We start from the raw sequence: 26,301 nt of genomic DNA, 5'->3' as shown, positions 1-26,301 counted from the left end.
CTTCGATCCCATCATGGAGGATCGCAGCGGGCAAGTGCTGGCCGTGGCGGTCCTCTTTTTCATATTATGTTGGATCGCCGTCGGCCTGCGCATATACTGCCGTGGATGGATTACACGATCGCTCGGCACCGATGACAAGATGATGATCGCCCTCATGGTACTTCCCTACGAGACATCACACAACAAGTAAGAAGTACACACTCGCTGACTCTCTTGGCAGCTCATCTTCACCATCTACCTCATCACTCAGATTCAAGGAGTTCGATATGGAACAGGCCGACATAGAACCGATCTCACCCGGGAACATAATCGGGACGCTCTCATGGTATGCTCTTCTCGGAGGCCCTTTGAGTGCAAATGAGTGCTACCAGTAGAATCGCGACTAACACCCTCTCTAGTACTGGTACATCTGCGAACTGCTTTACATTATATCAACCTGCCTTCTCAAGATATCTGTCGGCTACTTTCTCATCCGCGTGTCCATCCGCCGAAGCCACATCTGGATCCTTCGCATTCTCATGATCGGCACGGTGCTTTTCGGCTCGACATACTTCTTCATGGTCATGTTCCAATGTCGGCCAATCCAGACATTTTGGGAGGAATCGCCACGCACAGAAGGAAAGTGCTTCAGCAATCGTGTGGTTGTCATCATGACCTTCACGGCCTCGATTATCAACTGCCTTGCCGACTGGGCCTTTGGTATTCTCCCCTTGTTCATCGTCTGGTCGCTTTCCCTCCCCAAGCGCACCCGACTCCTTGCGTTTGGCATCCTCTCATTTGCTGCCATCGGGTCTGCCGCAACCGTGGCAAGATCCGTGTACATACCAACCCTCCTCGACGGCGACGACTTCCTATGGGCGACTACCGATGTAGCTCTGTGGAGCACCGTCGAGCCCGGCATCGGCATCACTGCCGCGTCGCTCGCCACCCTTCGCCCTCTGTGGCAACTCGTATGGTACCGCGCGGGCATGCGGTCTCAGGCGCCTCGCGCAATAGCATGGCGAGAACGGTTCAAGGGGCAGCCGAGTTATGTCCGCAGCGACGGCTCAGACCCTCGTCACCCACGACACCCCGTGCCAGACGACGCACCCCTGGAAGAGATCGAGGCTGATATCCGGGCCGAGTTTGAGGCGGAAGTGCCCCGCATCGCTCGATCCCAAGATGGCTACAGCTCATCGGCACCGACGAGACGAAGCGGCTTGAGTAAGGACTTCAATCTCGCATATGAGAGAGAGAGGCGAGACGAAGATGTGGAGTCCCTGGTGGTCCCCCGCGACGACGGCGATGGTGGGCAATGGCTCTGTCCATCACCCCGCGAAGTAAGACACTTTTCTCCTGCCATTACCCCTTCATCAAACCAAACCCAGACTAATAATTGCGCAATAGGATGATAATTCATTTGAGCTCGAAGACGGCCTTCACCTGACACCGAAAGTGAGATCACCCGCGCCGACCGTGAACTGGTGTTCACCACGCATGTCCGCCATATCGATGGGCTTCGGCTCCTTCAACCGAGAGAACCGCGACTCGACTCACTCAGCCCTCACACTCGGCGTCAACAACTACGACGGCGCAAACCCCACGAGCAACCGAGCGAGCAGGTTAAGCAGGCTGAGCAGCGTCAGCAACGTTCACGATAACCACAACAACAGCAACCGGGCGAGCAGACTAAGCACCCTCAATAGTCCAGGCCACCACTACCGAGACAGCAGGATGACCGTGGAAACATACACGAACACGACGAACCCGCGCCACAGCAGCAGGTTCGACAACCGCTACAGCCGGACGACGCGAGCCAGCAGCCACTACACGCGCGGCTCGCAGTTCCTAGCGCCGCCCTCGCCTGGCGACTTCCCCATGCCTAGCCCACCTCCAAGTACATGGCAGGTCAACGTCCCCGGGGGCATGGACTCGGCGCAGTGGCTTTCGTCTAGGATGGCGGAACATCCGGGTCATCCTAGCAAGAAGCGGTAGACCAGACCTACCTGAAGGGGTTACCTGCCTACTTTACCACATTCCCATCACCATTTAGACAAAAAAAACTTAACATTACCTAATTATCGACGACGACGAACAACTACATATACCCGGCGTACAGGATACCACCACCACCATTGAAATTTCGGAAACAGGGGGAAATGGACGAGAGCATAGTGACTCGTGTAGACGGGGGGAAACACCAAGTTAGGAGTCTTGTTCATGAGAGGCAAAGTACTTCGAGGAAGGAGCAAAAGACGGCAATATGCAAAAGGCCAGAGAATAAATAGTACGGCACATGATGTATGATATATAGAACTGACTTACCTGCCAAGGTATCTCAATAATTTGATTTAAATTACTTCAAAGAATTTGGAATACCCGCACGAGGACGTTACCACTATTGTACCCGGGTACCTACACCTAAATAAACGACAGGTTCTCAGCGGGAATCCATAGTGAAATTAAATGCTTGGCCGGGCTGTATGTTGTATGGCGAGAGTTTAGACTCGACGAGCACGATGATGCGTGATCGAACACACCAGCTTGAGGCCTTGGCAAGAGACCCAATCATACGTTCTACATCTTACCTCAACGTACCTTCTCTGTTGCCTGGCTTAATGAACATTTCCCCTTTCTACACTTCCTCCGACTGTCGCAGCCCCATACACATACCGAGAGACCGCGGTGTATCGTCATCGGAATGGAAGCCAACGAGCTCCTTTCACCAAATCACCATCGTCAGCTCAGCTTGAATTTGAATAGAATGTTTTATTGTTTTGGTAGTCCTGTTCGTTCCTCATGCCTGCCTATTGGTATACGCCCAATTGCTTATTCATAACTTTCTTGACAAAAAAGAAAATCAAAAGACAAAAGAAAACTATGGAAGAAACACGTCTGCCGACGAGAGGCAATCCAGTGATTGCCCTCCTGATTATCCGACGTTGTCTTCCCATGCAGTGTAGGTATCAAGGCAAGTGTCTGCTGGTATGCTGAAAAAGTGGTGATGTGCCATGGCTCTCTTTCCTCGCCGCATTACATGTCCATGGCCTCGATGTTACCGCTTCCGTAGTGCTGGAACGCACCATATTGGTTCTCCATCTGCATCTGCATCTGGAGGCTCTGCTCCCGAGCCCAGTCATCGCCGAAGCCCTTGTAGACGGGGTCGGTGGCGGGCTTATAGCCGCTGGTGCCGACTGCAGAGCCGTAGTGGGAATAGTTGCTAGGGGGAGAGGCCTGTGCCAGCTCCTGCTCGCGCTCGTACTCACGACGCATAAGCTCCTCGTAGCCAGACATCATATACGGCTCGACTTGCGAGGTGATGGAGCTTGCTAGCCAGCGGCTGTCATCTGACTGGACTTGGGTACCGTCGAGGCTCATGACGGTGTTCTGCTGCTGCTCCTGTTGCTGCTTCTCTGCTTCCATGCGCTCATATCGGAGTCTCGCCAGCTGCTCCTCTTGCTCAAGTGTTGTGCTTGTCCATGCCAGCGACGGGTTCTCTGTGCTCGAGGTAGGGGGTGCGGCGCGCCAAATCTCAAGAAGTCGCAGCTGGTGGGGTTCTTCGGAACAGCGGAAAAGTTGAATCTGAGAAGGAGAGAGGACTGAAGGGTCGACGCCGTGCTGGCTGAGGACGGCCTCGGGAGTCAACTGCTCGGTCTGGGGAGGCTCGGAGGAGGGGCGCTGAATGGGGGCTTCTTGAGCTTGCTGACGGACAACATGGGCGGAGTGGGTGTAGTGCTGAGTGATGGAGTAGATGATGGGCGCCGGCGTTGGGGCGGGACTGGTGAGGGTGGGTTCCGAGGACTGCTTGACTTCCTCCTCTACCTTGGGCTGAACTTCAGGGTTGAAAGTTAAGTTGCGGGAGAAGAGAGTTGCGAGGTCATCTTGGACCTGCATGGTGGGGGTGAAGGAAACCATCGTGCTGCATAGAATGTTAGTAGTGGTTCACTGATATCGGTTCATGTTCCGTGTTACTTCCGGCGCCGCCGTGGAGAGGCCATCTCCGAACAAAGCCCGGCGGGGCTCCGGGCGTGGATGATGATGAAGGGCCCAATGGCGATGGGAGTTTGTGAGAGGGGGGGAAACCTACCTTTTTGATCGATGGGAATCTGGCGATTGAAAAGCCCGAAAAGGCCCTTCGTCGTAAAGCTGCTTGCTGTAGAAGTAAATCTTGTCGGGGGTGGGAGCAAAGAAGACAGAAATGTGCTGTCTTCTTGATGCTTAATTTCTTTCTTGGCTTGGTAATCGGTTTCGGGGGTTCGGACAGTGAGTGGTAGCAGAAGAGAAGTGTTTCTTTATATTGGCTACTCTATGTAGGTACTCTCGAGTGTTTCTTCTTCTTCTTGGGATTGTTGTTGAAAGCAGAAATAAGAGCAAAAGAAACTCGAGAAAAGAGGAAAAGCGACAACGAAGAGTCACAGGAAGACAGCGGTCGAGGTGTTTCGTGAATCGGGTTCGGTACGGTGATTCCTTGGGCAGGAAGACAGCAGTAGTGGTGCCGGGGTTGGAGACTGGGTGGATGTGAAGTGGTGCAGCAAGGTCAGCGGATGCAGTGGGAGCGGGTTAGTGGTGGGGTGAGGGTTCTTCGTTGTCGCTGTTGTCGAATCTCGCAGGGGCGACAGCGGCGACACTCAGTTGGGTGTAGCAAATCGATAGTCAATGAAGTTCGTGCCAGGTAATGGGAACAGCCAGTCGTGATGATATTTTGCAAAGAGAAAAGAGTCGAGAAAGTCGAGGGTGAAAAGTGAAGATTGGAATTTTATATGGCAGAAGGAGCTACGGCCGTTTTCTGGGCGGGTAGAGGGAACCTGGAAGGAGGGGGATAGAAGTGGAGGGCGGCAGGCACGAGGGGGGAGGGGGAAGCCTGGCAGGGGGAAATTGCCTTAGCTAGGAAGGAGGGGTCAATTTTGGCGGTAGCGGGCAGGGTCATGACGCAGCGAGCCCAACGATGCGTTGATGGGAAGGGTAATGTGACCTGACGCTTCAGTCTCTCAGCGCACTTTCTCACTGAAGCCGGGCCCGTCTCTTGTCTCTTTTTTTTCGTCCCATCCCATGGGATCCCGTCTCCGGTGCAGCGTCTGCATCCACACATCACCACTTTCATCACCAACCAACATTCGCACCAACCAACGCTAGCCGACCCGGCCCAAATACTCCCTCGGTCAGGCAGGAATGAATGGCTACCTGAACTATCCGTGCTTCTCAAGAGCATGGTTCGTTTGTGATTCATGTTCAATATTGTGAGAATGGCCGATGATCAGTCAAATCGTACGTGATTTCGATACCTAGGTACGGGTACACCTCCAGTGACATTTGATCCTTGGTGTAAGGTAATGGCCATGCACACATGCCCTGGCAGAGAGTCCGGCAGCAAGCGTCCAATTTGAAACATATTCTCTCCAAGATCCGCACTCCTCACCCAATGGTTCCGTGACACGATCAGTCCACACAGCTTCTGGAAGACTACGGAGGTATCAAATCAGTCTCCCGTGACACACTCGAGCCCACCCGCCACCATATGCGCACTCTGTAATACCTTTCCCACCACTTGGTATTACTTCCAGTCTTCGCCAGGATGTGGTGACGATGATCCTCAAACTCAGTGCAAATACTTAATGCCTTTGCTATTTTCCTACACTGACTGGCGCGTTTGTTGCATGCCAGAAAGTCCTCAACACTTTCCCGTCTATACTCGAGTTTCTCTAACAAAGTCTCGGGATCCCAGTCCAGTCTTCACCGCTCCTCCTCGAAACCCCGTCCCAACACTCGTTTCGCCGGATCCATCCGGGCCTGGACTCCCCTAAGTCACCGTACTATCGGTCCAAGACAGTATGGGAGTCATGCCAAACGCTTCCACGATTTTCATCGTCTCTGACAGATCCCTCAAGCAAGACGAAGACGACCCGATACAGATCCTGTACACAGAGAAAAACGTGAAAGTCAAGCAGCTCTCCAAAAGTCATTTTATCTCAAGGCACACATGCCCAGTTGGTGCAACAAATTGTTGTTCCTCCATGTGATTTTGCAATGTCTCTCTCATCCCGATAACCCCTCTATCCGTACAGCACCTGGCAGCTGCACACCACTGCAGGGTCAAGTGCGGGATGGTGGGGTTATTTTAATTCCCCTGTCAGCGTTGGTGTTCACGATGACGGGAAACCGGTCATTCCACCAGCCACACCACCTCGTCTACAGCCACATCTTTCAAGTGGCTGGTGCCTTCCTTCCTTCCTTCCCGGCCTGGGTGGATCCACCTTCCCCCAGCTTCCCTTCTCAACCTGAGGCACCCTTGCGTCTAGCCTCGCCCGTCAACCTCGCGCAGCAACACGCAGCTCAGGTTGCCTGAAGCTCTGATCTCAAGGCTCCAGATTCCCCAATTCCAGACCACGTCCCGCCATCGTCATCCACCACCACGAGCTCTCTCCCACGACTAGACAACGTGCCTACGACACCCACTCCATCACGACTCCTTTCAACGCCCAACGAACCCTCAAGTCCTCAACACTACACATCCGAAGCTTTCCCCGAATACCCCAAGCTCTTCTAATTCACAATGGTAAGCTTTCCCTTGCTAGGTTCCCGGGGAATCACCACCTCCAGCGACCGGGGGTTGGCACGAGCTACCAGAACCGACCAACCCAACCTTGGCTCTATATCTGTAGCACACAACTAATATGATGCCTCTCCCGCCTTATTCAGACGTCGATAGGCACAGGTTATGACCTGAGCAACTCCATCTTCTCCCCCGACGGTCGCAACTTCCAAGTCGAGTATGCCGTCAAGGCCGTCGAGAACGGTGGCACATCCATCGGTATCCGGTGCAAGGGTGGTGTCGTCCTCGCTGTCGAAAAGATCATTGCCTCCAAGTTATGGAAGCCCAATGCCAACAAGCGTATTGCTACCATTGACAGACATCTCGGTGTTGTAAGTCATCCGTTCCTCTCCCGCAATCAATTTACCCCTCCCTCCCCTGCCTCGATGTACATTGTAGCTTCCGAGAGTAGCTTTACCAAACCCTCACGACCTGCCTATCTGCATATCTCTCTGCTATATTGGCCAGACTGACAAGTCAAAAGGTCTACTCAGGCATGATCCCCGATGGCCGCCACTTCGTCGACCGCGCCCGTGAAGAAGCCCGCGGCTGGCGCGACACCTTCAAGACTCCCATCTCCACCGCCGACCTCGCAGCCCGCATGGGCGGCTACCTCCAAGCCTACACCCTCTACTCCTCAGTCCGTCCATTCGGCATTACCGCCATTGTCGGTGGTTTCGACCCCTCTACCGAGACCCCCGTTGACGGCGAAGTTGGTTCTGGCCCCAAGGTCGGTGCTGGCGGCAAGGACACCACCAAGAAGCACGGTGGTCCATTCCTCTACATGATCGAGCCTTCCGGTCTCTACTGGGGCTACTACGGTGCTGCTACTGGCAAGGGCCGTCAAGCTGCCAAGGCAGAGCTCGAGAAGCTCGACCTCGCTGATGGCGGACTGACGTTGGAGGACGCCGTTAAGGAGGCTGCCCGCATCATCTACGTCGCCCACGACGACAACAAGGACAAGGAGTTTGAGCTCGAGATGAGCTGGATCAGTGATATTGACGGCCCCACCAAGGGCCGCCACGAAGAGGTGCCCAAGGAGCTGCGCGAGGAGGCGGAGCGGTTTGCCAAGAAGTCACTCGAGGGCGATGACGACGATGACGAGGACAAGAAGGAGGACGACAAGATGGAGGAGTAGGATATCGACAGCGAGGCGTGATTGGGTCCTGGCGATGAGTAGAGCGGTGGCCTTACGACAGAATGAGACGAAATCAAAAAAAAAGAAATCTGTCAAACACAACACAGGGGAAGCTGCCGCCATTGGGGGAATGGCGTTCCAGATGACCTTTGTGTACTTGTAAAAACACCATGATGAGGGCTATGGCGGCTGGATCATAGACTAATGAGACCTGGTTTGGGCAAGACTTAGGATTGCAAGGACTTGTGTGAAGCGTGATTGTTGCGGGCGAGGTCCAAGACGAGGTGTTGGGTCAAGCGATGGCCGTTTCTTTCAACTACCCGCACCAGCAATTTCCAGTACCTCTGTCCCACGTCATAGGTTTCTGGTGCTTTACGACCAAAGACATGAGCAATTCCGGACACGGCCGTCTCACCCATATCAAGCCACAGGCAGAGGCACAGAAACGTGCTCCATCTCTATCCTAGCTGCAAGAGGAGTATAGGCGGTCTGGGCGTCTTTTTCCTTTTCTCTTCAGTTCGAGGCGTCTAAAGTCTACAGGAGAAGAGGAGGAAGTCGCTCAGGGGAAAGGGGGGGGGGGGGGCATGCAATGTAAAGATCTCGAATCAATGCGAAGCAGCTGAGAGAGATTTTCCCATCCCGGGCAGTTTTCGCTTGCCTTTCCTTTGCCCTCGGAAGTGTGGCTTGCACTTCTGTTGCAGGTGCCGTCTCTGGCGGAGGACTTGGCGGAGGAGAGTGACCGCCCCTCACGGCGAGAATGCGGTGTCTTTTGATACTCTTTTGGTGGATGTTGCGGATCGTATATATGCCTAACCAGCTTGTGGTGAGTTGTTCACCCTTGCTCCCAGTTCTAGATCCTTATTCTTCGTCTGCGTTGTATTCTGGTGGGCACACGCAGACGCGGTGGGCTGGGATGGGAGAACCCGTACACGCTTGATCTTGGGGTGATGAGATTCGCTGCCCTGATTAAAAGATAGAGACAACGCTTTATGTTTATCTCTAATGCTAGGAAAAAGTCGACGAGAAAAGGCATGAAGTTGCCTGACTCGAAAAATGCTCTCAAGCCAGCTTCATTCCGCCTCTATCATGACGATCCTAGGAAGCAACGAAGATGAAGGAGGGAGGGAGGAAAGGCATATTATACCTTTATATTCACTTGAGTTGATATCAAGAGATAACCCACCCAGATGCTCCCCTCTTGTAAAGAAATGAAAAGTTACTTTGGTAAAATAGCTCATCAAGGACTTCTACCGTTGACGAGAGAGGTCGTCAATATGCAGCTTGCTAGTATGTAAACGATGCTGGTGATGGAGGCGAGACAAGGAGTTGAAACATTATGAGCAGACTGTCTATCCGATCGACCTTGTTTCCACTACTAGAATTGCACTCATCATCAATACTAGACGACACTCTCGGCCTATCCCTCGTATAGATCTCAATGGTCTGGCTCTTGCCGACTCGGAGAATAGTTTGGACGACGAGCAATTCGAGGACCAGGAGGAGCTACGTCAAGCGAACAATTGTAATTACCAGAACAACCTGCGACACGGCCGCCATTTGCCTTGGGCAACCTTGCTAAGTATAAAGAATTGACGAATGGTTGTTGATTGAGATTGTTAACTTACTCTCGTCGAACACTTAAAGTTACCGGACATTGCTACTTTTATCTATGCTATAGAGGACGGTGCTAGCTAGGACGCTCATCCACAAGAAGAAGGGTACGCATCTATGTGGTATTCCATTTGGGATAGTGTCAGGGAGACGAGGGGCCGCGATACTGCCACAGACGACGAAAGCACCAGGCACAGAGATGACACTGAGCACAGAGACAACACTGGTTCTAAAATGTACTTCAATTCAAACTACCAATATAAGCCGTTCATCACGCCCCAGAGATTTTTCTCATGTCGAATTCCATGCCTCTTTGGTTTTCTCGCTAAATATTTGGAATCATAAATAAAGAATTCAAAGGAAAGTTGCCGCTCTGCCGTAACCCAGCCAGGGTCCCCTTATCCCGTTTAAGCCTTGACAATTCTGCACACTAAGTCGGAGCCGTCGACTGAGTCGCCCTCCTTGACCTGGAGGGTCGACACCTTGCCGTTGTGCGGGGCGGAGATAACCATTTCCTAGGATTGAATGTTAGTAAACAAATTAAGATGGTAGCTAAATACGAGGCAAAACTTACCATCTTCATGGCGCTGAGAACAGCAATGGGGTCGCCCTTCTTGACATCAGAGCCCTCCTTGACACGGAGCTCAACGAGCACACCGGCCATGGGAGCGCCGACTTGGCTAGAGTCGGAGGCATCGGCCTTGGGACGGCTGACGTTCTCGACGGAAGCCTTGTTGTCGTCGACAGTAACCTGTCTGACCTCACCGTTCATCTCGTAGAACACCTCGCGCTGGCCAGTGTTCTCGCTGAGAGGACCAATGGCCAAGAGCTTGAGGATAAGAACCTTGCCCTTCTCGAGCTCGACGTGGAACTCCTCGCCAATCTCGGGACGAGACAGGAAGTACTTTGTCGGCAGGACGGAGAGATCGCCGTACTTCTGGATGAACTTCTTGTAGTCCTCAAAGACCTTGGGGTACATGACGTACGCGGCGATGTCGCACTCCGTGACGGGACCGCCGAACTTCTTGTGCAGATCGCGCTTGATCTTAGCGAAGTCGACAGGCTCGAGGAACAGACCGGGGCGCTTGTCCAGCTTTCTGCGGCCGCGGAGGGCGTCGGAACGCAGAGGCTCGGGGAATCCGCCGTACGGCTGACCCATGAGACCCTCGAGGAATTCGAGGACAGAGCCGGGGAAGTCGAGCTCACTGGCGCGAGCCTTGACGTCCTCAGCGGACAGCTTGTTGGAGACCATGAATTGGGCAAGGTCACCGACAACCTTGGAGGTAGGAGTGACCTTGACGATGTCGCCAAGAAGGTCGTTGGCATGCTCGTAGGCCTTCTTGGTCTCGGCCCACTGGGTACCAAGACCAAGCTGGGAAGCCTGGAACATCATGTTGGTGAGCTGGCCACCGGGAATCTCGTGCTCGTACACCTCGGGATCGGGACCACTGAGGTGGGCCTCGAAAGGAGAGTAGAGGAGACGCAGCTGGGACCAGTAGAAGTCCAAAGCACGAACGTGGGCAGGGTTCAAGCCGGTGTCGTGCTCACTGCCCTCGAGAGAGGCAATGATGGCGTTGATACTCGGCTGAGAGGTCATGCCGGACAAGCTGTCAGTGGCAGCGTCGACAGCGTCAGCACCAGCCTTGGCGCAGGCGACCATGGACGCAACACCAGTACCGGCGGAGTCGTGGGTGTGGACGTGGATGGGGAGATCGGGGTACTTGGCACGGATGGCACCGACCAGCTTGGTGGCAGCGTACGGCTTCAAGACACCAGCCATATCCTTGAGACCAAGAACGTGGATGTCGAGAGCGACGAGCTTGTCGACGAGATCGAGGTAGTACTCCAGGTTGTACTTCTTCTTGGGGTTCAACACTGTAACGTTTATTAGCAAAAGAAACATAACTCATAATGACAGTTAAAGAAAGGGAACACTTGCAGTCGCCGGAAATGCAAACTGTTCCTTCAACGACACCACCGGCCTTGTGGACGGCCTTGATACCGACCTCGAGCTGGTCGATGTCGTTCAAAGCATCAAAGACACGGAAGATATCGACACCGTTCTTCTTAGCATGCTCGACAAAGTGGTCGATGGCGTTATCAGGGAGCGATGAGTACGCAACACCGTTGGCTCCGCGGAGAAGCATCTGGAAGGGAATGTTGGGAACTGCCTTTCGCATGCGGCGAAGACGGTCCCAGGGGTCTTCGTAGAGGAAGCGGTAGGCAACGTCGAAGGTGGCACCTCCCCAGCACTCCAGAGAGTACAGGTTGCTCAGGCCGTGGCTAGTCTCCTTAGCAATGTTGAGCAAATCGACGGTACGGACACGGGTGGCCAGCAGAGACTGATGGGCATCACGCCATGTGGTGTCCATGAGCAGCGTTCCCTTGTACTCGCGGACAGCCTTGGCGAAGGCCTTGGGACCCTGCTCGGTGATGATCTGCCTCCAGCCCTTCGTGCAGGTCGCGGAGACGTCGATCTTGGAGCCATCCTCATTGAGGAGCTCGGGAAGGATGATGTCGCCCTTGAACTTGGGCTCGCCAATCTGGCCCTTGATGCTGCTACCGTTGACGGCGACGTCACCGAGGTAGGCGAGAAGCTTCTGAGCACGGTTCTGGCTGCCAATGAGGTCGAACAACTGAGGAGTGTCGTCGATGAAGGTGGTCCAGCAGTTGCCGTCAATGAAGGTGGGGTGAGTAAGGAGGGAAGCGAGGAAAGGAATGTTGGTCTTGACGCCGCGAATACGGAATTCGACAAGGGCACGGAGGACCTTTCTCCTAGCAATCTCGTAGGTGGAACCGTGGCAGGTGCACTTGACCAACATGGAATCGTAGTAGGGGGTAATGACGGCACCGGCGAAACCGTTACCACCGTCGAGACGGACACCGTTGCCACCAGCGGAGCGGTAGACCTCAATCTTTCCGGTGTCAGGCTGGAAGCCCTTGGCGGGGTCTTCAGTAGTGATTCTGCACTGAATGGCGAAACCTCTGGTGGAGATGCGGTCCTGGGTCAGACCAAGCTGCTGCAGGGTGGCACCGGCAGCGATCTGGATCTGAGCGGCCACGATATCGATACCCGTGATCTCTTCCGTGATGGTGTGCTCGACCTGGATACGGGGGTTGATCTCGATAAAGTAGTATCTGTTCTGCTGGTCGACCAAGAACTCGGCGGTACCGGCGTTGCGGTAGTTGACCGACTTGGCCAGCTTGACGGCGTCGTTGAGAATGGCATCGCGGACGTCAGAGGGAAGGTCCTTGGCGGGGGCGATCTCGACGACCTTCTGGTGACGACGCTGGACGGAGCAGTCACGCTCGTACAGGTGGACAATGTTGCCGTGGTTGTCACCGAGAAGCTGAACCTCAATGTGCTTGGGCTTGTCCAAGAATCGCTCGACGAAGACTGTGCCGTTGCCGAAGGCGGACTTGGCCTCAGAGGTGGCTCTCTCAAAGTTCTCCTTCAGGGTCTCCTGGTCGCGGACGACACGCATACCACGACCACCACCGCCGTAGGCAGCCTTGATGATGATGGGGAAACCATATTGATCGGTGAAGCTCTTGACCTCCTCAAAGGTGGCGACGGCGCCTTCGGTACCGGGAACGACGGGGACACCGGCAGCGATAGCGAGGGTTCGGGCAGAGACCTTGTCACCGAGCGAGTCAATGACATCGGCGGAGGGACCAACGAACTAAGAAGGCACATCGAGTCAGTAGTGTTATCAGATTTTAGGGGGAGATTTTAGCGGGATGTCTCACGATCAGACCGGCCTTCTCGACGTTGCGAGCGAACTCGGCGTTTTCTGAGAGGAAACCATAACCTTTTGGCGGTGTGTTAGTGTCTTGACCACAGCATCTAGACAAGATGCGCTTTCTTACCAGGATGGATCATTTGCGCGCCGTGCTCGACGGCAATCTTGATAATCTCGTCTCCGGCGAGATAAGCACCGACCGGGGTGTACTGGCCGCGCTTGCCAATGACGTATGCCTCATCGGCCTCTGTGGAACGCGGGTTAGAAGGGTGCTTTGGGGTATGTTCAAAGGCTAGATGGGGGCTTACTCTGTCTGTGCATGGAGAGACGGTCCTCATAACTGTCAGGGAGTTAGTATGTAGAGCTTGGGGGTTGCCCGGGTGGTGCGCTGTACCTGAAGACTGCGATGGTGTGCAGCGAAAGCTCGTGGGCCTGTAGAGAGTCAGCGCTGGGTCTTCTAGTGCCAGGACGGTCGTGTTAGTTGGAAGAAGTTGGGCAACATACTGTTCTGAAGATCTAGACACATTCCAACGTAAGCATCACTGTTTCTGAAGCATGACCTGAGCTGGAACAAGAATCAACATACACGAATGGCTAGAAGGTGGTGGTGGTTAGCTTGCGTGAGTCAGGAGCTCGGCTGGATGGAAGCACTTACGAATTTCACCACGGTTGGCCACTGTAGAGGGGTAAAAGACAATAGGTCAGCATAGTTCTTGGATCCAGATCCAATGGAGCGAGAAGCCAGGGGGAGAGAATCCAATGGCCTCTCGAGAAAGCTGCGACTCACCCAAGATCTTCTTCAGGTGCATGATGCTCGAGTTGGCGCGGATGTGGTGGATGGTCTGGGGGTCCTTCTGGACCTCCTCAACGTCGCCGTCCTCGAAGACATCGTTGAAGGTGACCTGTGTTTGAGCCATATTGGGCGGTTGTGTGTGTGTGTGTGAAGAGAGGACAGGAAGGAAGAAGAGGAAGACCGAACGGATTCAGAAGCTACGACGGCCCGTATTTGAATGGACCGAGGAGCAGGGGAAGCTGTTGAGGTCTCAGTTGCGAGACAATTGCGTCGGGGTGTCGGTTGGCGGGGTGGTTTGGTCTGGGTAACTTTGGTTTGGGTTGGTGGGGTTATCTCCCAGGTCTCCCAAGCTTTAAGCCGGTCTAGGTCTGGGTCCAGGGCCGGTTCGGACGTGCCGCTGGGTTTGGACTTCTGCCGCCTGGCTTTTTTTTTCTCCTCAGGTGCAGATCAGGCGCAGCAGGATGCGGCGGCGCGGGTACAAGGCCAGGGGTGACTGATGAGCCGAAGACCGAAGTTTGAAGCGCGCAACTGTTGTTGTTGCTTGTGCTGCTGTGACTGCTGGTTTGTGGTTTGCGGTGGTGTGTGGGCTGCGGAAGTTGAGCCGAGGGGTATCGATTCGACACGAGAGGTGAAGATTAAGAGCCGAGGGGTAGCTCTGGGAGGGGAGCTGCTGCTTGTCTTCTCTACCGGGGAGAGAGAGAGAGTAGGGAGGAGCTTCGATGACAGGCGAGCACAGCTCTACTCTATTAACACCCGTCCGACCGAGAGGGACAGAAAGTGGGTGTCGGTGGTGGGGGGGTATGACGGTGGTGGATGCGAGTAGGTACGGATGGTTGTTGAGTGGTATCTTATGGAGGAGCACAAACAACGAAGCAAAGCAGCTGACAGCAACTACAGCAAGTATGGTAGAGAGCCAGCAAAAGAGGTGGAAGGACGGAGGACGAGAAGAGGAAGTGAGAGAGGACGGGATGAACTGGAAGCTTGAGGGACGAGGGGATTTATTGTAATCTGAAAGCTGGGAGCTTGTGAGTAGCTGTGTCAGGGCTCGCTCGATACATGTATCAATGGAAGGGCTGGTTCCCCCCGTCTTCACAACTCTGTTGTGCTTCGGCTGTAAGTAGATAGTTGGTGTAAGACTGAGGTGTAGCAGTAGTCACAGTCTCATGGTAGACAGCCCCTGGCAAACATTCTTTCGTCCAGAGTGCGTAACGGGCCATGATCTGTGATTAGTAGGTACACCCCAGCTTAGACCGAATAATGGCAGACAGAGATAGACCAGACCAGGCCAGGCCAGATCCATCCGCCCATGTCCACCGTCCACCCTCAGTCACAGTTCAGACCAAGCCAATCTTGGTGTTGCAGATGGCCGAGTGACTTGCTCAACGGCAGGGAACCCGCGACGACGATGCTGTAACTGGAGACTGGAGGCTGGCGGCTGGAGCTGGGATTGAGTGACATGACAAGAAAAGAGACAGAGAGCGAGGGACTTGTCCACCCCTCGGTGTCATGAAGGAGGGAACCTTGTCTCCAGCTGCTAGCGCCAAAGTAAAGTATTTCTTGAGGGTCGTCTGTACCGGTGTACTTCCATGGATGCAATTCACAGCCAGAGATGCAAGAGGGACGCGTTGCAGACGCCGCTGGGACGGTGAAGATTTGGCTCAGACGGAGCATAGGATGGTGGTGGGATGGATGGATGGAGGGGAAGAAGAGGGGGAGGGGTGAGACCGCGGAACTTGTACCAAGGTACCGAGGTACAAGGTACATCCATACCTAGATACCTAGGCAGGTAGTTTTCCCCCCTTCCCTTCCTGCCCCCCTCGTCCACTGACACTCCTCGATTGTGGTAGCTGCCCTGTCTTGGACAGGAGCTTAGGCCACTCTGCGATGTAAGCTGCACTACTCAAACAGCCGCTTTGTCGCGGCAAGAAGGACAAGAGAAAAAAAAAGAAGGAGCCTCCAGAGAGTCCAGAGGGGGAAAGAAGAGACCCAAGAAAGTCACCCCCGAACGCTATTAGGTACACGATATGCCAATCAACCACCAAGACGATGACTCGACCGAAAATGACATGCCATAACATGCAATGGAATGTCTCCCCGGCATTCGGCTTCTCGATGTTCATCTCCCATGTCCCACCTGACTGACGACAACGGCGGCATGGCATGGCTGATCCTCGCACTTGGGATGTCTGCAGTCCACCGCCTCGCCTTGCTGCCGTCCTTGGCATTAGGTTGAGACGGATGCAGAGCAATGTCACTCAAGTTCCATTTCCAAATGCCTTCAACTTGATGACTCCATCTTGAAGAGGAAAGTTGATGGAAAGGCCCGACAACCTGCCAAGGATCAAGGTGCGACAGGTACCCGTATCCAGTATCCATACTGCGTAAGAAACGTCCATGGGAGACCAACCTGAGATGCTGATACCTCTTGGCTCTGCAATGCCCCCGCGAGAGAAACGCCGTGAGAGTCTGAGAAGAAGGACGCCTGCCCTGAGAATAGCAGCAAGACCCCCAATCCCCGCCCATCCCTGACCGAGATCTGTTTCCACCGGCTCCAGCCTCCGTCTCCGTTTATTAGGTCGTCTCCAGCCCGCCGGCGCCTTGACCGCAGCTCCTGAGACGATTGGTGAGGATAGCCAAGAGATCTACCTTCAACAGAAACGACCCCCAAAGAAACACTGTTATCTTTAGAATATGGAACAGCCTCATAGTGAACATGGCAAACCAGAAGAACCTCACGAGAGGCGTCTACCAGGACCCTCAAACACAAGGCCTGGATCTGAAGAATGCAGCCAGCAGTAACAGAAAATAAATAAATATTCTAAAAGTAAAGAAAGATTGGCGGGGTCGCAAAACACCGCTAGACCAGAAGGAATTGACCAACCACAGCCTGCCGATACAAACAGCTCTACTCCGGTTGACTAACGGTTTCTCGAGGTGACAACTTCAGGACGGGGTTGGTGACATTGCCGGCATGACAAGTGCCTGCTGTCTGTCTATGGGCAACATGGGAAACAGCAGACAAGCACTGTCAACCGATACAAGCAATAAGTGCCTATGCTCGTTACGAGTTCTCAGGAAGCAAGACAGATTGGCACCGACAGCATCCTGTGCAAACAAATGCAAGTTAACAACTGGACTTGCCAATTCAATGAACATCAGTATGGAAAGCACCCGAGGTAGTAAAATGTACCTTGTACTTCGCGCCTGCCTTTTTTATCTTTTTTTGAAGGTAGGTACGGGTGGTGGCGCCTGTCACAAGGCAATACCGCAATTACCATGAGCAACTAGCGGCAGGCAGGCCGACAGCACTGCACCTCACTCTTTCCTTCCTCAGTGCTCTCGGCTTCCCTTCCACCCTCAGGTACCTTGTAAGTTACCTTGCCCCAAGTTGCCGTCTACCATGTCACATCAACTCGTCAACTCCCGAAAGAAAAGCAAAACATTCGGCGAACTTCGCGATGCCACGAGCACTTCACGGCTTCACGAGAATAACCACATGGGTCTTCCGGGCCTCTTGACTGCCGAAGCCGAGGATAACACGGCTTTGCGCCGTGTCCTTCGGGCGTCCGCGTCTTGAAACCAGCACCACTGCCACCAAATCACCTCAACTACCGGCTACTCCCTTTTTGCTTCGGGACAACTCGACGCGATATCAGCCTTTGATGGATAATCTTTCACCTGCTCGTCAACTCGTCCCTGACCTTTTTCGCCCTTTCTGCCCCGCGGTCCAATCCATTGCACAATGCGGGGTGACTTTCACAGGGTTCATCCGTCCGGCGCGTCATGCTGTACTCGTGCCCCTTTATCATTGTTCCCGAGGCGTGTGCTAGGTACCGCTTACAGCCTACGGCAACGAGAGAGCAAAGGAGACCGAAGATATCGTCGACCTCGGTTTCTTGCCCCGAGGGACATGGCGGCGGCTTGACGGGTCACGGCTGCGTGCCCAGGAACGACGACAAGGCAGGCCACGCCGACCTTGGCCCGGCCTGGCTATCCCACCTAGCCGCCGACCGACCTCCGCCCACACTTTCTGTTCTTCAATTAGGGGGATGGACATCACCACATGTGCAACAGGCCAGCAATACGTACGAGGCCACACGGGGAGTATGGAAGCGCACCACCCCCCAGACCCTCCAGGTTCTTCTCAATCTTGACAAAACCACGCATCTCCATAAATTACTTGAGCGTTATTCCCGGTCCACTAGTCAGTTCTCTCCCACTACCAACTCCAATCTCGCATCATTGGTTACATGAGTTATCTGGGCTGTCCTAGATTCCTAGACCACGTTCGGATCGACTTTACAACGTCTTTGAAACGACAACGACGACGGAGGGTTGGAAACGTCAAATCAGTATAGATGCAAGTCTTCGCATCAGCCATCTGATTCTCGACTCATCACACCGCCAAGGTGCCATGCTGGATCTCACTTGCGCTGCAAGTTGAAGGGCGACTCGGCCAGATTATCCTACGCAGCTAAGCCCGGACTACTGGGTAACCTACGATCCAAGACTCTTGGCCCCCCATCTGCAACAAGGCTATTTTTTTTCTTCCCGTTTCCTCTTTCTGCCCCCCCCAGATCGCGCAAGCACCAGAGCGGCGTTGGCAAGGCCGCAAAGCGCGAAGGAGCGAGAAAATTTGACATGAAATTTTGGAAATAAGCCCACCATGAGATGAGGATGACATTCAACCCAGATCTGGATACTCCGACCTCGGCTGGTCCGGCATTTGGGCATTCGAGCTTCTTGGTCAAAGAAACTGCGCACGTCTACTCACGGCGTATCTTCAGTCCGCCACCAAATCAGCGCGTGGATGTCGATGGTAATAGCAATTAGCGATGGCTTCATGACATGCTGCGACATTTATTTCACCTGGCTGGCCCCCCCTTTCCTTCTTTAGGAGGAAAGGGTCAGCCAGCTTGCGTGATCGGCCTCTGTGTGACTCTTCCACGTCCGGATATCACAGGTTATTTGAGGCATACGCCGTCTGCGTACCCGCCCTGCACCCCACGATTAATCACGCCGGACTCCAGCACATGCGCGGTCCCAAAAGCGAAGATGGATCTGCACTCGGCCGGCCGTCTGGCGAGATCTGCGGCCTGTCCAAGACTCCAAGTGCCAGCAGCGAGGGAGGGGAGTGGGGGTCATCATGTCGGTGCTCTCGCAGTTTCGGAGAGGGCCACCATGTCACCATGCCATGGTGGTGCCGTGTACAGTATCCTCGACTCTCGCGGCTTTTTGGTCCAGAGGAGATGAGACGACACCCTATTTTTTGACTCATCGAATTTAGCTCACCCTGTACTGTCTCCGGCCCCGGCCCTGGCCCTTGAAACTATGCGCGATTCGCCCGAAATAGGAGGGCTCCGCTCCGCTCCGTCCGTCAGGGCCGTCAACTGAGGCCCAGAAGAGCGGTTGATTTGGATCCTTGATGCGCGGAAGAAGAAGACGACAGGACCATTTTTTTCTTTGGTTGTAAGGACTTTGAGAGTTCGGGTCAGAGCCCCGAGAACCGCTGGCCCACAGTCAAAGCACCGTCAAGACGACGACAGCCTCCGTGCCCATTTTCATTCGCCTACGGCTCGCCATTACTGCTACCCACCTTATTCAGGTCCATGTGGTAGTACCTTAGTCCAGGCTGCTTGCTTGGCTTGCGGTCCTTAACCCTTTGCTGCCAAGCACATCACTTTGACTTTTCACGATTCAGAGCTGCCACACTTGCCGGGTTCCAGAAACAGTTCGCTGTTCTATTCTACGACTTTGCGGGCCGCAATGAAGAGGCTCGTCCCCGAGTGTTTCCCCGGGGAATCAGGGTCCGTTTCCGAAAAGCAAAACATCAATGCAAGGTGATGGTACAGAACCGCCAGCTACCGTCCGCCGCGGCTGGGCAATGCCACGTTATGCCACGCTATGCTGTGCCGTGCTGTCGACGGGGATTCCTTCCCGTCAAGACCTTACCACAGCCGTGGGCTCATGACAAGCCCTCGGCGCTCTTTTCACATCAAACTCGAACATCCCCCTCTGCGTCGTTATTATGTTGGCGAGGGCCTTTCCACACACAGCCAGAAAGTGTCTTCCGCCTCGTATCGCCCCCTTTCCAAGCTTCTCCCTCTCCCTCGAGTGAGGGTTCACACTTATTTGCCGACAGCCTCCTTGACCTTGGTCTCGACCTTGGCCTCGATGGCATCAGCCTTCTTCTGAACAGTCTCGAACGCGTCCTTGGTTGCGGAAGCCTCCTTTCCTCCCCAGTAGTTGTACTGCATGTAACGGTATCCCTGGGTAAGCTGGGCGCCCTCGTTGATGAAGTGGCACATGAAGAGGAGGTAGTTCTTGGGCGAGACGGCGAGGGAGTAGCGCATGAAGGTGGCAGAGTAGATGCACAGAGCACCCGTCATCTGGCCGGAAATCCTACAAAAAGGAGATGGTGTATCAGCATCTTATCTTGTCCGAGGAAGCGGATGGCGGGGAGACGAGGAAGGATTCGACGTACAGGTCGGGTGACTTTTGGGTGTCCATGACAGCGGCCAGAGGGATACCAAAGTTAGAGACGGGGCCCCAGAAGTCTGCGGTGCATGACGGGTTAGCTTGCCGTCCAGAGTCCATCTTGAAGCTATCGCGAGCGGCCGGCACCGGAGTATCGTGGTCCGTAAGCGCCGGGGGTCTGGAGGGGGGCGGTCCGGCACGCCAATCGCGACGGATTCGTTCAAACGAGCTTCATCAATGATTGTCCGGGACTCGAGGATGCCATGCGATAGCTGGTGATAGCTTCAAGCAAGCTCCCTTTTCCCATTTGCTGTGTGGGATAATCCCCGCTAACTCCGGACAACGGAGCTGCGAGAGAATGAAAAAAAATTCGAGCGCGGGCAAAAACGTACGGGTAGAGCAGACATAGTCCGACACAGGGTTGGACCTGATCTTCGCGTTGATCGCCTTGACAATAGCAGCCATTTTGAATATGGTGTTTGTGGTTTGGAAAGGGGTTATCGTGAAGGGGCAATTGGCAAGAGGTTGGTCGGAGAGTGGAAGAGGCGGCTGCGGACAGTTTTCCAGGTTTGGATCGCGAAATTGTTGAGAGGCAGAGGCGATGACCAAAGCTCATTCCTCCCTCTGCAGACAGACACTGCTGCTGCTGCGGCGCTCCGAAATTTCGCGGGCGCGGGCTGGACGTGCACTCTACGCTGGCACACTGTCTGGCACACTCCCGCGCACCTTAATCGGACGGGACAGGGACTCGCAACGGGCGCCTCTTTACTGGCTATTACAGTGCTGAAGGTGCTGTGGCTTCCATGCTCCCGGGAATAAAAGGTGGGCATCAAACGAAAATGGTAGAAAAGAAAGGGTCATGATTGGATGGACTTTCCAGGTCCGTTTGGAGGAGGGAGATGAGCTGTGATGACTAAGGTTGCTTACCTCATATTTGAAGATGAAGTGCGAACCTCAGAAGGATGAGGATGAGGTTGGTGAAAGCCATTATGCATGGTCAACTAAGGACAGAAAGACCTTGATGATTCTGGGGTACAACACTGCTGCGCATTTCTCGAGGTGTCCATCTTGTGTATACGAGAGATGATAGAGCCTCAAGGGGTGCTGTTTCCAATGCCGGATTTTGACCTTTGGGTGGTTGACACGAAGAAGAATTAAGTGATTCATCAAATTGATTTGAAAACAAGAAAGAGAATACAACTCGTCCACCCCCGTCCACTCTCTTTGTTGTTGTTTTTTCTTGCTCCTGCTATCAGAGTAGCTCGAACAATCTTATCCGGAAGAGATAGGTAGTTCAAAGACAGCCAAGGAATCTAGACCAGGACTGCCGGAGTGGTGGATCGATGTTTGGACGGCTCTCTGCGGACTGAACCGAACATCTCGCATTGGAGCGGATGGAGCCGCGGATGAGGGGGGGGGGGATGCCATTATCAGCCTAATTTTTGTGTTCCTTTTAACTACACCGCATACCTAACAGATCATGGGGAAGTGTTTGCCTGATACGATTCAGTAATGTTAAAGATTTGGATAAGGTACCTACCTATGCTGAAGGAAATGGTAGATCTGTCGTTCGTGAGCGTGAAGTGTAGGTAGGCCATGGATCATGAAATCAGAGCCCCCAATTTGATGCGATGTCCGTCTCTCGTCTAGTTACTGGAGCCTGGCGCTTATGGAATCAGTTGTATGGGAGTCTTCCCCATGTTTGTATTGTAGATTGAGGGGAGCGGGTAAGGCTGATGGATTGGTGCGGATGCCGCATGCGACCCCCGTCCTCCTTTCTGCCAACATGTATCGGTTCTGCACCGCTTCGGTTTCAGGCTGTAGCTCCTTTACGAGATGCACATGTGCATGTTATTTTACACAATAGCTAACATTCAGTCTAGACTCACAAAACCGCGGATGAGGTGGAGGAACCCGGGGCGTGCCGGGGTAAAGGAGAACGCGGGGAAGAAGCGGGATGGTGTTTCTCGGGGATACTTCGTGTGGAGTCCGGGATGTTCGTTTGCGGGCTGGCGCATGGTGAAGAAGCGGGCTTGGATGAGATGGCTCGGGGTAGATCTGGGGTTTCGGGGTTGATTGCTTTTCTGTTTTGCTTTAGTCACTCTTTGTTTCTTTGTATCTGCTGCCGTTATTAGGAGATGGGACATCATCGGGTTCGTAGCCGGGGAGGTGTAAGTTTGGTAGAGGTCGCTCGGGAGTGTACCGGCGGGTTCCCGGATTTTGTTCCGAGTAAGGTTGGGCAATGGAAAGGTGTCCACCTTGATAGACCATTCAAATTGAGAGTAAAGGTAAGTTTCTAAGTGGTGTGTTTCTCTGCCGGGTTTGTGAGGTCCAGCTGGGTTGAGCACATGGTAGTAAATGCTCGTTGACCAGGGCTAGCTTGCTTGTGTTATCAAGGTATCAAGCATATTGTGAAGTATTTAACTAGGTTTCCCCACGAGAGTTCATCTGCCTACGCGTTATGATCTCGATAGACCTAAAGATAATTCTCCATGGGGGCCAAACGTTCAGATGATGATTTCGGGATGGGACATTCATACTGCTCTCTAATATCTAATATATCACAGAGGATGATCAATGGACCGTTATCTGTTGGCTTGTCACTTTCAAGACCCGGTTTATCAAAGATTGTAAAATCAACCTGAACCTTCTCCTTTCCTTTATCAACTTGAAAAAAAAAGCAGAGAAACCTCACTTTACTTGTTATCTTCCGCGTCAGGTCCATAAAGAGAATCTCTGCACTTCAGCGGTGGGTTTCTAGAACACTACAACCTCAAGAGCCTCTTTAGCGCTGACCTGTGGCGGAATCAAGCTTATGGGGCATGATATATTGGTGTTTAATGTCTTATAGCAAGGCATCATGCGCAATCTCTCTCACAGATGTGTGCTTGAAGTTGAGGTTGGAAGCTGGAAGTCAGAGATCGAGAGGCTCTAGGTTCCATCTGCTTCGTCCCATTATCAGGCGAATACGTCGATAAGAATGACTTGCAGTTAAGGATGAAGGATTAAAAAGGAGGTGAAGCTACCTTGAATAAGGTGGGAAATAAGGTCACCTGAGCGAACATTGCATTACTCTGCCAACAAGCTATGGCTTTGGCCAGGCCATCCTACCAATCCCCAGGAAGTGAGTGTATGTCAACCCCAGCCTTGGGGACCGTGGCAAGCCTTTTTGTATGACGCGAATGATTGGTAAGTAGAGTCTGAACATTCGCTCAACGATTTCAGACCTTGAGGTACCTAGTATAAAGGTCGTTGCCAATAAATACTCTTTCACAAATGTACGCCAGCCCCCTGTGAAGTCGAAGTTGTCAGCACATGGTTATCCTAGGAAAGGCGATTGGGAAAAATGTTTTCTATGACTTTCCATCAATGTCACTTTCTCTTTGGCAGAATGTAACCACCATGTCATCACTTAAAATTGTTCCGTTTGCGTCCGCACTTATTTGTTCTACGAATATAAAGCAAACCTGGCTGAGGAGTAGTGCTAGAATTCTTCTTCCTAAAAGGATGCTGTCGAAGCTTCATGCTCTTGCCATGACGGTCGCAGGAATGCGATCAAGACGAACCATTTCTGTTGGATTTTTCAGATGTGGCCAGTAGGAAAGGGTTTCATTCATACATAGGTCTAGTATGCCGTGAATGAAGCCGGCAGTGAATTATGCCTTTGGGCGCTGTTCGCGGCATCACGTGGTAATACTCGATAATTGAGAGGAGAGGCTGAACGTTAGCTTGTGAGCGTGATAGTCTTTTTTGAGTAGGTCCTTGGGATAGGGGTCTTGGGTTTATGCTATCTTGCCTTGATAAGACTTCGAGACCAACGACTATGAGGTTTATTATATGTCATTGCTTTTGTTATTCAAATTCTTAATACCGAAGAATATCTAGGGGAAAGATGAGTAGAATAAGGAGGAAAGACATGTAGAAAGAACTGAGTGACTTTGTCTGAAGTTACAGCTCAGAAGCCATGCAAACCTTTGTTTCATTGTTAGCAGAAGAGCATTCATCTTGTCTCTAGTGTTCTAAGAATACCTAATACACCAAAGAAATCGTTCTCACAGCGTTCTCGCAGCCTCGGTCCGCTATCGGCAGTGGCTGCCAGATTTCGAGAAGGCCCACACACGTCGACAGCCTCATCCCATCTTCGCTCCTTCCCTCCCCAGCACCCCTCGCGTCAAACTCAGGCAGGCAGCTTGGCTTATATTCAGGTCGAGGTCATCATTCATCAACCAAGCCCAATCGATCTCCATGGTCGAGCGGTATAACGCCCTGGTCCGTTAGTAAAGAACTTGGTATGAAATCTCGAGAAGTCAACGGATGGAGGATTTCGTAGGGGCGCAGTTCGATTTACGGACTGCGCAACCGAGCTTTTGCTTTTGCTTTTCCCACCCTCTTGTCCCTTTTGTTGCCTTCCATCTCACAGATCTGATTGCTCAGGTAGCTTCCAGTTGACTCGGAAACTTGTCGGGGTCGAGTACATGGCGATATATGGAGCAGCTGTGCGAAGAAGGAAGCTGATGATCGATATTGTTTACCGCATGGCATTATCTTCGTCTACAGTACTACGACTACATGATTCCGTAGACATCCTCTTCCATCACAGCTTGGTGGCACCGGCATTGCCATCCACCTCACCAAACAGCGTCATGAAGGCACCATGGACCTCATCAGTCAAGTCGCTTGCCTGCAAGCTGCGTCCCTTCTTCAGGAAAGCAAGTCTCGAACATTCCTACGAGCAGTCACTCAGTCAGCGACTCATTCATCCATCATCTCAGCAAACAAGCACCCGACTTACCCTCGTGATAGCGCTCCCTCCAAAGGCAGCAAGCCTAACCAACTCATCCTCCTTGATCGCATCACCACCCCTATCCCACAACCCCTCAAGATACGCATGCCTCCACCCCAAAAACGTCGCTATCGACCCCGTAAGCGTATCTCCCTGCCCACCACTCCTCTTCAACCCGCCCTCCAGATCAACAACCAACGTATCCCTCCCATTCGAAATAAAGTCCTTGGCCCCCTTCTGCACAATAGTCACCCCCTCCAACGCCCTCGCCAGCGCCTCGACCTTGGCCGTCTCCTTCTCCTCCCCACCACCACCTGCCTGCTCTTTCACCTTCCCCTCATCGACCTCGAGCGCCTTACAAAGCCGCGAGAACTCGACGACGTTGGGCGTCAACACGGCCAGCTCGTAGCCCTTTACCAGCCCGGGATCCTTTTGCACGACGAGCAGCGCGTCGGCGTCGAGGACCAGCGGGATCGAGCGCTCGCGGGCGGCGCGGATGACGCGCGCGACGGTCTCCTGCATCAGCGGGTCGCGGCCGAGTCCGGGCCCGATGACGAGAACGTGTAGGCGGGCGAGCATGTCGATAATGGGACCCGAGATCTTCTCCGGGTCCGCTGCTGCGGCTTCCGCCGCGTCTGATGGGGTTTGGCGCATGAGGGGGTGGACCATCAGGTTTGGCGAGTATGTTTTGATCACTGAAGCCGCGCCGGGGGTGCAGATTACGTGGGACTGTGGTTCCAGTTCTCAGCTCAGTACATCATGAGACATCCCGCGTTGCCCCGATGAAGCCGGGATGTGAGAGACCGGGGCTGGGCAAGACTGGACTTACCATATCGCATCCTAGCCTGGCACTCGCCATGGCTGAAAAGTACGGCGCGCCCGTGTAATCGACACTGCCACCGAGAACAGCGACGCGGCCCAATTGTCCTGGTCGTAAAGTGTAAGTAAGAGAGAAGAGCTTCAACCATCACATCGGGACTTTGAACCATGTAATCACCTTTGTGGAACTTCTCCAACATGGGCGGAATCATCCGCTGCACCCGGCTGAGAACATCTTTCGTTGCCGCAGACATTTCCGGAGTACTAGAGTCAGATGACATTATGGGGTTGTATTATTCACAGAGTACGGTTGAACCTGGGTAGTTGTGCGAGGGGCAATAAGTTAAGTTGACGTTGGGAGCTCTGACA

General features: G+C 53.4%; 8 protein-coding genes across 8 annotated transcripts; 3 read left to right on the top strand and 5 right to left on the bottom strand.

The window, feature by feature from the left end:
• Positions 1-13: 13 nt before the first annotated feature.
• On the top strand, positions 14-1,974 carry CPAR01_05610 (uncharacterized protein; the record flags this gene model as incomplete). Its single annotated transcript, XM_060489887.1, has 4 exons — positions 14-157; positions 221-325; positions 399-1,319; positions 1,387-1,974. 4 exons carry the CDS (start codon positions 14-16, stop codon positions 1,972-1,974), a joined length of 1,758 nt encoding a protein of 585 aa, XP_060351353.1.
• Positions 1,975-3,012: 1,038 nt separating this feature from the next.
• On the bottom strand, positions 3,013-3,894 carry CPAR01_05609 (uncharacterized protein; the record flags this gene model as incomplete). The annotated part of the gene is made up of 1 exon (XM_060489886.1): positions 3,013-3,894. One exon carries the CDS (start codon positions 3,892-3,894, stop codon positions 3,013-3,015), a length of 882 nt encoding a protein of 293 aa, XP_060351352.1.
• A 2,635-nt stretch (positions 3,895-6,529) lies between these two features.
• Positions 6,530-7,706, top strand: CPAR01_05608 (proteasome A-type and B-type; the record flags this gene model as incomplete). Its single annotated transcript, XM_060489885.1, has 3 exons — positions 6,530-6,532; positions 6,676-6,900; positions 7,053-7,706. The coding sequence occupies 3 exons, from the start codon at positions 6,530-6,532 to the stop codon at positions 7,704-7,706; spliced, it is 882 nt and encodes a 293-aa protein (XP_060351351.1).
• A 2,018-nt stretch (positions 7,707-9,724) lies between these two features.
• CPAR01_05607 (pyruvate carboxylase) lies at positions 9,725-13,977 on the bottom strand (the record flags this gene model as incomplete). Its single annotated transcript, XM_060489884.1, has 10 exons — positions 9,725-9,832; positions 9,892-11,192; positions 11,251-13,000; positions 13,068-13,129; positions 13,188-13,307; positions 13,369-13,400; positions 13,455-13,492; positions 13,647-13,654; positions 13,716-13,736; positions 13,848-13,977. The coding sequence occupies 10 exons, from the start codon at positions 13,975-13,977 to the stop codon at positions 9,725-9,727; spliced, it is 3,570 nt and encodes a 1,189-aa protein (XP_060351350.1).
• A 312-nt stretch (positions 13,978-14,289) lies between these two features.
• CPAR01_05606 (uncharacterized protein) lies at positions 14,290-15,153 on the bottom strand (the record flags this gene model as incomplete). The annotated part of the gene is made up of 2 exons (XM_060489883.1): positions 14,290-14,983; positions 15,098-15,153. 2 exons carry the CDS (start codon positions 15,151-15,153, stop codon positions 14,290-14,292), a joined length of 750 nt encoding a protein of 249 aa, XP_060351349.1.
• Positions 15,154-15,939: 786 nt separating this feature from the next.
• CPAR01_05605 (uncharacterized protein) lies at positions 15,940-16,086 on the top strand (the record flags this gene model as incomplete). Its single annotated transcript, XM_060489882.1, has 1 exon — positions 15,940-16,086. The coding sequence occupies one exon, from the start codon at positions 15,940-15,942 to the stop codon at positions 16,084-16,086; it is 147 nt and encodes a 48-aa protein (XP_060351348.1).
• Positions 16,087-19,981: 3,895 nt separating this feature from the next.
• CPAR01_05604 (uncharacterized protein) lies at positions 19,982-20,795 on the bottom strand (the record flags this gene model as incomplete). The annotated part of the gene is made up of 3 exons (XM_060489881.1): positions 19,982-20,255; positions 20,338-20,410; positions 20,723-20,795. 3 exons carry the CDS (start codon positions 20,793-20,795, stop codon positions 19,982-19,984), a joined length of 420 nt encoding a protein of 139 aa, XP_060351347.1.
• Positions 20,796-24,924: 4,129 nt separating this feature from the next.
• On the bottom strand, positions 24,925-26,213 carry CPAR01_05603 (carbohydrate kinase; the record flags this gene model as incomplete). The annotated part of the gene is made up of 4 exons (XM_060489880.1): positions 24,925-25,056; positions 25,123-25,842; positions 25,943-26,040; positions 26,111-26,213. The coding sequence occupies 4 exons, from the start codon at positions 26,211-26,213 to the stop codon at positions 24,925-24,927; spliced, it is 1,053 nt and encodes a 350-aa protein (XP_060351346.1).
• Positions 26,214-26,301: the final 88 nt, after the last annotated feature.

Source organism: Colletotrichum paranaense (assembly GCF_030867605.1).
Source record: "Colletotrichum paranaense strain IMI 384185 chromosome Unknown Scaffold_4.1, whole genome shotgun sequence".
NCBI classification, from domain to species: Eukaryota; Fungi; Ascomycota; class Sordariomycetes; order Glomerellales; family Glomerellaceae; genus Colletotrichum; species Colletotrichum paranaense.
The sequence above is the reverse complement of the archived record's forward strand: the minus strand, read 5'-3'. Positions and strand labels throughout refer to the sequence as shown.